The sequence below is a fragment of the Narcine bancroftii genome, chromosome 13 (assembly GCF_036971445.1).
Source record: "Narcine bancroftii isolate sNarBan1 chromosome 13, sNarBan1.hap1, whole genome shotgun sequence".
NCBI lineage: Eukaryota > Metazoa > Chordata > Chondrichthyes > Torpediniformes > Narcinidae > Narcine > Narcine bancroftii.
In genome coordinates this window covers 85,408,894-85,419,779 of record NC_091481.1, presented here as the reverse complement: position 1 = coordinate 85,419,779, position 10,886 = coordinate 85,408,894, and the positions used below count along the sequence as shown (strand labels likewise).

At 44.7% G+C, this 10,886-nt stretch overlaps 1 protein-coding gene across 7 annotated transcripts in view; it reads right to left on the bottom strand.

The window, feature by feature from the left end:
• Positions 1–875: 875 nt before the first annotated feature.
• LOC138748536 (metastasis-associated protein MTA1-like) overlaps positions 876–10,886 on the bottom strand; it is a 102,172-nt gene continuing 92,161 nt past the window's right edge. For 4 of the 7 annotated variants that reach the window (XM_069908909.1, XM_069908910.1, XM_069908912.1 and 1 more), the window contains 2 exons: positions 9,000–9,154; positions 876–1,123 (listed from right to left, as the gene is read on the bottom strand). In XM_069908909.1, coding sequence (XP_069765010.1) covers positions 973–1,123; positions 9,000–9,154 — 306 coding nt within the window. In that variant the 3' untranslated portion in view covers positions 876–972. Of the gene's footprint in view, positions 1,124–8,999; positions 9,155–10,499; positions 10,554–10,886 lie in introns of those variants that run through there. The other 3 variants (XM_069908913.1, XM_069908914.1, XM_069908915.1) reach the window with 1 other exon arrangement.

Sequence of the window (10,886 nt, the reverse complement as noted above, 5' to 3'; positions counted from 1 at the left end):
AACAGAAACTGCAAAACTTTACACCCCCTGCCCCTCCCCTGAATCCTATGGAATGACTGAATAACACTAACTTACCAACTACATTTGCAGTGTATGTACATATTAGCAGACTAAAACTATTGAACCTTGTAGTAGTAGTAATATATCTCACTGTGAAAATCAGGGTGCTTCAAACACAACCCAAGTCAGAAACATGGAAAAATATTTTGTACATAATTATTCACTGTGAAACTTGCAATAACGAATCTCAATTGATGAAAAGATTCAAGGTCATACATGAAAAAAAGTCTTTAAGAAAGTTTTTTTCCCTCTTCTGCTCCATTGGAAAACGGCACCATTTTAAATGGGATCAAGGATACAATATACCGTGTAACATGCAAAAACAATGCACTGCATTAACTGCACGCCAACCTGTCCATAAAAACAAAACTTGCTCCTTAAACTGAGGATAAACGGCACCTCCTTAAACTATTACAGACAACTCTCAAAATAAAAAGGAATTCTTAATTTTTTTTTCTTTCCTTTTCTTTTTCTTAAAAAAAGATCTTTTGCCAAACCAAAGACAACCACATTGTTCTGGCCACCCCTCCCCCCCACCCCCCCCACCCCCCCCACCCCACTCCCAGCAGCGCATACTGGAGCAGAGGCTAGTTCAAAGGACAAAGAGAACCACAGGTCTGCAAATGGCATCACCCGGCAGTTCCGATTCTCGAGGACATAGGTGAACGTGGCAGAGGCTGCTGGAGCTGCCTGTAGCTGCAGCCACCAGTCACTGTTCATCCACTGCCGTCGTCCATTCTGCAGAGATACTGGAAATCTAACTCAAATAATAATCCTTCAATTTGATTTTAAATGCGAGGCTGACAAGCACTTGATTTGGAGTCTAGGTCAGGAGCTCTACTTCATGCGGACTGAAGGTTCAAGTATAACAGGGACTACAGTCTCTTGCTTCATTTAAAACTGCGCTTGGCATTAATCCTCAATGACGATCGGCTCTTCGTTCATGGGCTGCCTTGGCTGCTGTGACGCAGAAGATGCACGGCCTTGTCGGATGAGAATCTGCCTGTAGGGCTGGCGTGCTGCTCTCTTCATATCAACTGGACCCAGCATCTTGCGCACTTTCCTAGATTTGACAGAAAAAACACGAAGTAAAACCGCAATGTCTTGCATAAATTTGCTACTGCACAAAGTACTACCACTATCTTTAGCATAAAGATTTCAGATTCAGATTTACTGGCATCACATACAACCTTGAGATTCTTTTTCCTACAAGTGAGGCAGAACCACCTTATTGGTAGTGCAAAGACAGACTGTACACAACATACGAACATAAACAGATAAAGAAATGCAAACAAACTACTGCGAGAGAGAGAGAGAGAGAGAGAGAGAGAGAGAGAGGAAAAACACCAATAAAGTGCAAAGTCAGAGTCCTTAAATGAGCCCCTGATTGAGTTTGTTGTTGAGGAGTCTGATGGTGGAGGGGGAGCAGCTGTTCCGGAACTTGGTGGTGCGAGGTCTATGTGGCACCTAGACCTCGTGCCTGATGGCAGCAGCAAGAACAGAGCGTGTGCTGGGTGGTGTGGATCCTTGATGATCGCTGCTGCTCTCCGACGGCAGATGTTCTCGATGGTGGGGAGGGTTTTACTTGTGTTGTCCTGAGGTGTGTCCACTACCTTTTGCAGGGCTTTTTGCTCAGGGGCATTGCTGAGAGAGATTGTCTCCTTTCAAATATTTGAAGACCATTTTGCTTCTTCATATGGTCATCAAAGTATAACTTTCTTGCTACTGCCTACTCCCTTTAGGTGCTGTTCATTTAACCTCACTGTGATTAACACTGTTCTGTGATCTGAGGCATATTCTGTATTGACAAAGTATTCTTTGATTCGGGAGCCAAATCATTATGTGGGATAGAATTCAGCATTTTTCTGACACTGTCTTAATGTTGTTTCCTGCACTGCTGGGGAACTCATCAATTTTATTAACTTCGTGACCTAGACCCTGCCCTCAAATTCACTTTGTCCGTTGTCTGGACCTCGGGCTCCATCTCAGGAGACAAGCCCACTCTGACTCATGCCAGGATGCAACCCTTTCCCCCCCCAGTTTCACTGCTTCTGCTTAAGATGAGGCTTTCCATTCCAGTACAGATGAAACCTTCTCCTTGTTCAAGAAACAGGGCTCACTGCCTTCAATGGCTGATGGAGCCCTCCCTCATATCTCCTCCATTTCTGCTCTTGACCTCACCCCCCCCCCCCCACTTCCTTCTAAACAAAACAGAGAGTTCCCTTGGTGCTCACTTTTTTCACCTACTAGCCTCCATATCCAGCACATCATCCTCTCCTTTCTACCAGCAGGTCACCATCAGTGGCCACACCTCCCTCTCCCACCTCTTTGTGCGTGACCACTCTCTTTATGGACCCACTACTACCACCCCTCACCTTTTGGGACTTTCCCCTGCTATCTCAGGAGCTGCACCACATCACTGAACCTCCCCCTTCACCATCATCCAGGGACCTTCCTGGTGTGGCAAAGGTTTACGTGCATCTCCTCCTCCAACCATGTTGCTGCTCTCGATGCGGCCTCCTGTACTTCAGCGCTAACTGCTATGCCAGCCGTGCCACCCTAAATATTGGATTGTAATCTGGATGGCTTGAGGAAACCCTTACACCACGTTTCCCCCTCCTCTCTCCTTCCGATTCTCTTAGGTCCTCCCATCCTCTTTTTTCCAGACCCTCCTCTCAAGCACCTCCTCCCAGTTTTCTCTTCATAAATTTATTTTGAAATCTCTCAACAGCTTTAATGCCCTTTCTACATTCAAATCAGAACCCACTAAATATGTGCACATCTTGAGTTTGTTCAAAGGTTAATTTAAACCAATGGTTCTCAACCTTTTCCTTTCCACTCACATCCCACTTTAAGTAATCCCTCTGCCATCAGTGCTCTGTGATTAGTAAGGGATTGCTTAAGGTGGGATGTGGGTGGGAAGAAAAAGTTTGGAAACCACTGTTTTAATCGTACCTCATTGACTTGTTATGTGCATAGTTTCTGAACTCCAAATGAAATGGGCCAATACAATTTTTTTCAGGAAAATATTTCAGTAACAATTGGGTCTAGAGCAGTGATTTTCAACCTTCCCTTCCCACTCACGTATCACCTTAAGCGATCCCTTACTAATCACAGAGCACTGATGGCAGAGGGATGAGTGGAAAGAAAAAGGTTGAGAACTACTGATTTTAGACATACAGAAGGGTAACAGACCAACGGGTCAGTCCTGCCCAAATGCACCTATGTAATCAATCAATCTAGTAACCCCACACAATTTGAAGGGTAGGAGGGAACTGGAGCACCCAGAGAAAATGAACACAGACATAGAAAGAATGTACATACACTTGCAGACAGCAGTGGATTCAAACCTGGGTTCCTGGCGCTGTAATAGCGCTTTGCTAACTGTGCCGCCTGAGAGATAGGGTTAAGCCCACAAAACGCTGAGGTGGTGCTCTAGAGGAATCAGTGTTGGGGTTAATGCGCTTCCCCATTTTTATGAGCTTTGGAACTGGAAATAATTTCAAAGCTCCTGATAACATACTGTTGAAGGTGGAAGGGCATGATGAACGATGACAAAATAGAGGTTGTTTAACCCCTGCAATGGCTGTATAAATAGCATATTACAGGGGTGGGAGTGAAGAAAGGGCACATCTGAATGGAGGGCAGGAGCTGAGGTATGTTGAGGTAGGACAATAGTAACCATCTGGTCTTCATTAATATATATTTTGCAGCCCACTCTAAAGTAATCAACTGAATGGAGCAATACAAAAACCAAATACAAATCCAATTAAGAGAAGGGAAAAAATCTACGACTTCGCTCTCCGACCCAATCCTCATTATCTTCCGTTTGTGGGCTCAAATTATTCCAATGTGTCATTTACAGAAGCTCATCCAATGTGGTAAGTGGAACTTGGGATCCCATTCAGAGAACTGCAGTTCCATGCAGGAGATCAACAAGTGAGGCCTAAAGGAATAGGATTTGCTGGTGTGATTAGATCATACTGATAAAGCAGGCAGGTGAGAGGCACAAACTCTACCAGAGCCAAACGGCCCATTTTTATGTTGTATATTCCGCAAGAAATTCACAAATTTCTATCCCCTGGTGTTTTTCTTAGGTTCATTTATAATGTCTGTTGACATTTTTTGGGCTATCTCCACCCTTAAGGAACTCTGTTTACATTTAAAGCTTTAGGTTTATTCCGCAAAATCATTCTATTTTAATACTCCACAACTCGTTCATTGCTCCCATCCTCACACTTTAAATTAAACACCATCTGCTCCTACGATCTTGCTCCAATTGGTGAAGCTTGTGCTGCAGGAGCTCAAAATCATGCTTTCTCTTTCACAGAACCATAGAACAACACAGTTCATCATATTCTCGCAAGGTGTAGACCCACAGAGAGAAAGTGACCCCACACCCCTGCTGGGTCCAACTGCCCAGTCTGACAGTTGTCAGCTCCGCTCAAGCTTTAAACGGCCTGTTCAAGGAGCCGACAGTGGTTTTATTTAAGATCTTGCGATCGTGGAGTCTGGACCCAAAATGTCAGCACCTCTGATCGGCAGCAGCCATGAGGGGTTGCAGACTCCAGGGAAGCAGAGGATTTGCAGAGGGCCTCAGAAAACAGGAAGACCACCTCCGTTTGAGAAAGGGAAGCAGAGGAGACGACCTACGGGACAATGACCACAGTGGCGGACCAATGAGGGGCTCTGCGGCTGAGGAACACAAAGGTGGCGGGCTACTGGAGACTTGAGGTGAGGAATCCACACATCTGCTGGCAACTGCATTTGAGGAAATTCACACCAGACTGTGGACTTCTGGAGACAGGCTCAAGTTTGGCTGAAGGGGTACCAGGTATTGGAACCAGGATGTGAGAGGGTGCCGAGGGCGTGGAAGTGTTCCTAATCGTGTTGGAGCTCAGGTCGCTGATGGTTTAGAAGGATTCCGTGGATACAGAGACCGCAGGAGCGCTGGAGGCGAATCCATGGACACTCAGTAACTCTGGGGGAACTCTCTTTTGCTTCTCTTTCTCCGACTGTAAGAGACGCCCAGAAATTTCTACTGAAGGAGAATCTGTCTGCCTTTTGGAAGACTAAAGGCAATTTTGTGTAATATTACATTACATGACAATAAAGGAATCCTGAATCTTGAAGTGTTAAAGACCACAATGGACAAACTTCACTTTCCAGTTCCCAACTTTCAGGTTATAACCTATCAAATACTCCTCCGGGTATTTCATGAATCTGGCTTCTGCCCAAAAGACATATTCAGGCAATTTCCAGAATCCCAACGAACTTCTCATCCTCAGTCTATACTCACATGCTAACATCTCTGCAAAAGGAAAACGATCCACCTCCTGCCATTGCCTTGTCTTCTATAGAAAACAGTCCCAGCCTGGCTAACGTATTATCAGAACCAAACTGCTTCAGCTCAGGTAACTGCATCAAAACTCCCTGTCCTCCCTTCCATCATCGCATTCTTTGCATGTCGCGACACCAAAGATACACGAGGCTTAGTGATGAGAGAAAAACAGTAGGAGCAGATGGTGCTTGATTTTAAATGCGAGGAAGGAAGCAGTAAATAGGTTGTGGCCTAACTAGACTCAAAGTCTTCGAGTCAAAGCAAAGAAACAGTCCCTTCAACCCACTATTGTCCATAGCAACCATTAGGTGGTATCCATTAAACTAGTCATCATTTTGCAGCACTTGGCCCATAACCCTATCTTGATTCAATGGCTTATTTGGATCCTTAAACAGGAGAGAACCTGCCCCAGGGAACATGCCTCAGTTTCCTACTGCCCTGTGTGAAAAGGTCTCTTCTCAGCCCCCTTTAAACTTCCTACTCCTTAAGTTAAATCTATACCGACAACATCGCTGTGGGAAAAGGTTTCTTAATATTGACACCCCTCATTATTTTGGAAACCACAATCAGGGTCTCCCTCAATCTCTTCTGCTCGAAAGAAAACAAATTGTGCACATCAAGTCTCTTCTCACGAACAAAACACGAAAAGGGCCAATATCCTGGTTAGTGTGGGGAGGTCGGAATGTAGAGTTGAAGGGTTAGTGTGGGGGGGTCGGAATGTAGAGTTGAAGGGTTAGTGTGGGGAGGTCGGAATGTAGAGTTGAAGGGTTAGTGTGGGGAGGTCGGAATGTAGAGTTGAAGGGTTAGTGTGGGGAGGTCGGAATGTAGAGTTGAAGGGTTAGTGTGGGGAGGTCGGAATGTAGAGTTGAAGGGTTAGTGTGGGGAGGTCGGAATGTAGAGTTGAAGCCACAGTCAGATTAGTCATGATGTTAGTGAATGGTGCAGATTCAAGGGGTTTAGGGACCAACTCTCGCTTCTAAATCACATTTGTGCTCATTCAAAACATTACTACCTGTCCCTGTGATTTATACTTTCATTAGTAAAGAAAGGTTTTTCAGTTGGTTGTTTTTCCAGACTCTTTTGTGTAGTCTTCCAAAGGCGCTATTTGCCTTGGCGAGTCTGTCTATCTCATTGTCGATCCTTGCATCTGATGAAATGGTGCAGCCGAGATAGGTAAACTGGTTGACCGTTTTGAGTTTTGTGTGCCCGATGGAGATGTGGGGGGGCTGGTAGTCATGGTGGGGAGCTGGCTGATGGAGGACCTCAGTTTTCTTCAGGCTGACTTCCAGGCCAAACATTTTGGCAGTTTCCGCAAAGCAGGACGTCAAGCGCTGAAGAGCTGGCTCTGAATGGGCAACTAAAGCGGCATCGTCTGCAAAGAGTAGTTCACGGACAAGTTTCTCTTGTGTCTTGGTGTGAGCTTGCAGGCGCCTCAGATTGAAGAGACTGCCATCCGTGCGGTACCGGATGTAAACAGCGTCTTCATTGTTGGGGTCTTTCATGGCTTGGTTCAGCATCATGCTGAAGAAGATTGAAAAGAGGGTTGGTGCGAGAACACAGCCTAGCTTCACGCCATTGTTAATGGAGAAGGGTTCAGAGAGCTCATTGCTGTATCTGACCCGACCTTGTTGGTTTTCGTGCAGTTGGATAATCATGTTGAGGAACTTTGGGGGACATCCGATGCGCTCTAGTATTTGCCAAAGCCCTTTCCTGCTCACGGTGTCGAAGGCTTTGGTGAGGTCGACAAAGGTGATGTAGAGTCCTTTGTTTTGTTCTCTGCACTTTTCTTGGAGCTGTCTGAGGGCAAAGACCATGTCAGTAGTTCCTCTGTTTGCGCGAAAGCCGCACTGTGATTCTGGGAGAATATTCTCGGCGACACTAGGTATTATTCTATTTAGTAGAATCCTAGCGAAGATTTTGCCTGCAATGGAGAGCAGCGTGATTCCCCTGTAGTTTGAGCAGTCTGATTTCTCGCCTTTGTTTTTGTACAGGGTGATGATGGTGGCATCACGAAGGTCCTGAGGCAGTTTTCCTTGGTCCCAACAAAGCTTGAAAAACTCATGCAGTTTGGCATGCAGAGTTTTGCCGCCAGCCTTCCAGACCTCTGGGGGGATTCCATCCATACCTGCTGCTTTGCCACTTTTCAGTTGTTCGATTGCCTAAAGAAATCTCTTGGTGCCTGCCACATTGACCACCGCCAGTGGGCTGATAACGCCTCAAACCGTGCATCTTGGCGCCTCACAGTTTGGCGGGCAGCAAACTCCTTTGAAGAAGACCGCAGAGCCCACCTCACTGACAAAAGGCAAAGGAGGAAAAACCCAACACCCAACCCCAACCAACCAATTTTCCCCTGCAACCGTGTCTGCCTGTCCCGCATCGGACTTGTCAGCCACAAACGAGCCTGCAGCTGACGTGGATTTTTTACCCCCTCCATAAATCTTCGTCCGCGAAGCCAAGCCAAAGAAGAAGAAGAAGAGTAAAGAAAGGGCTCCAAATGCCTTCTTAATCTTTATTTTGGATTTGCTAACTTCGAGGCACATGGATCTCTGTACATCTCAATGCCATAACTTTCACTTCTTTCTCTTGTTCCCTTCCCTAACAAATAATGTTTCTCCAACTGAATTCTACTAAGCTGCCATCCTACCATTCTCTATCCTGGCTCAGAGCTGGAAGCCATGGGTCAGTAACCACCGCTATATTATGCCTTGATTTTACCAGCTTTATTTTCTAGATTCCTTGCTTTGACCTATAAACTATTTAGCATTCCTGCCTTTACTCTAGTTCCGGACTTCCAATCCTGTTTGTTCATCCCGTCTCTCCTCTCAATGTCAGAATCTACATTTGATTCTCTGTTACACTAATTCAAGGTTTATCACCCCTCTTCTCGGCAGCACAGGCAGACCTTGCTATGAAACTGGTCCAAGTTCTGCTCAGAAGTAACCTGTCTTGCTTGGCATTGTCCCAATGCATCAGGAATCTAAAGCCTCACCTTTCCTTAGTTATTTTCATCAATGTTGCCCCTCCATTCTTGAACTCAAGAACACTGCATTGGTCGTAATAAATATCTACATTTAAAATTGTGTTCACTTCTTTTCCTAGTTTACTGAAATCGTCAAAGAGCTCTTCAACATCCCATAAATGTCACTACAGATCTGTAAAATCAGGATCTGATTTTCAGAAAATTAGTGACCATGATTTACAGCGAAATACAGATCCTGTAAAATGCTTTTGACAAAAAGTAAAACCCCTGTTATCCATAATTCAAGCAACTGGCAAAAAGAAAATCAAGGAAAACAAATAGGTAAAAAATACGGGGTTAAAATTGGCGTGCCTCGCTATTAGTTCACCAATACGTAATCTCAAGCAACCGGAAAATTCGCTTATCTGGAATCTACCATTCCCCATAGGGTTTACTATTATTTACCATGAAAACAACGGACATCAAGAGAATTAAGAATGCAACAGAAAGCAATTGCAGTTCACACTTCAAGCACTGACATCAACTGACAGGACCTACAAAGACATAGCACCAGATTCAATAGGGATACCATGGTCAGACAGGATAAAAGGTTCACCAATTGAGTAACATATTAATTACCTAGTTTCGTCTGTTGCAATGAAAAGCACATCATCAGGTGCATCGATCCAGTTCATTCTCCTCCCCTTCATTGGTGGCAGGGAGCCTGGCTTCAGCACCTTAGAGTTTCGTGAGTACGGCTTCCCATTGATCATGTAACCCCGGTTAATGGCAGTCTGTCACACAAAACACACAATTACTACCTGGAAAGACCCACAAAAACAATTTCCCCACTTCTTTAATTCTTCCAAGTAATAGACATGGACTTTGCAATTCTGTGCCTCATGCCAGTCAGAATCCCTTACAGTTTTATACATTTCAAACTGTTTCTTCTTTGCATCTTTAATACGATCCCACAACACTCATAACCATTTGAACTCCGTGTCTCAGTTTTCAGGGATTTCTAACAAGGACGTATACTCAGCTGGTTCATACTGGTGTTCGTAATTTACCCATTGGCCCAGTCCGGAGTATATATTATGAAAGGTTAAAAATGTCCAGAGTCCAAGGGTTATGATAGATGACCTGCTTGGAGAACCCTGATGGCAATCGTGAGTAAGATCCTAAGCATTTTTGACCTACCCTGAAAGTGCGATGTGACACGTGGTGTCTGTTTTGGGAGTGTTTCCGGGTTCTTGCCCATGCTGTACCTGCCTAGGGAGAACTTATTCTGAAGGTATTGAGAGCTGAACATTCGACTGTATAGCGTAGAGGAGGCTCACTGCTGTACAGACCAAGGAGACTTTGCTGAGGTTGAAATAGGACTTCTTACATAAGCACAAATTGAAATATAATTTAGAACAGTACAGATCTTTCGGCCCTCAATGTTGACCCAACCTATTGTAATGGAGGATTAAAACCTTGTACCCAGATGCTTTTTTGCTTATGTGGAACTGACGACACTGGGTCCACACGCAGGTCACCTTACTTTCAGAACTAGCAGATGTAATTAAACTCAGCCATGGGGACTTATCTGAAGATACACTTTGAAATGGAATTCCACTGTGAGGCCCAGGGAAAGCAGTTGTCAAATGCAACACTCTGAAATTGACGAATTGGTCACAACCTGTCTTGCTCGAGAAGTTTTAATAAGTCTTTGTATCTACGAGATAAACCAGGAAATCATAACATCCTGGTTCCATAATAATTAATCTTCTAAATTGTAGAAAGTAATGTTCAGTTTTGATTTTGACTGACAAATATTAGAAGGAGTTGGCGCATGATTAATTGTTTTTGGGGTATATAAGCCTGTGGTCCTGCTGCTGAAGTTTAGACTCTCCGAGGGGTGGGAACACCCCTTGTCAAGAAGGAAGAACAGCCAGAGTCCGAGCAACGTCCCGGTCGGGGGAGGTGGAGAAGCTGCTACCAGCGCCCTGACAACCTACTACAAGTGTGCAGTCGTTGCCTCGCTTCGGCAGTTGGGACCAGTCCAAGCGTTGATAAGTATAGTTGGGAAGGGCTTGCATATTGTAGTGTGAAATCAGCTTTTGAATTAGTAATAAACATTTGTATAAACTGAACTGCTCTCGGTGTGTGTGTCTATTTTCTTTCGGTAGCTCGAACACTGTGACCAATCTAAAATGAACAAAATGAGAGGTATAAGTTTACCCAAGACACCTATATATTCCCACCAAAAAAAACCCCAAAACACTGACTCTTCTTACCTTGTAACCCTCTATTTTTCTTCCATCCGTGTGCCTAAGAGGCTCTTGAATGCCCTAATGTTCCAGCCTCCACCACCATCCCTGACAATGCATTCCAGGCCCACACAACTCTCTGTGCTTAAAAATATCACCCATGCTGTCTCCCCTAAACTTTCCTCCCTTCACATTAGGGAAATATGCTGTGGCATTTACTATTCCTGCCCTGGCAAAAAGGCGCTGACTGTCCAACTTATTTATTCCTCTG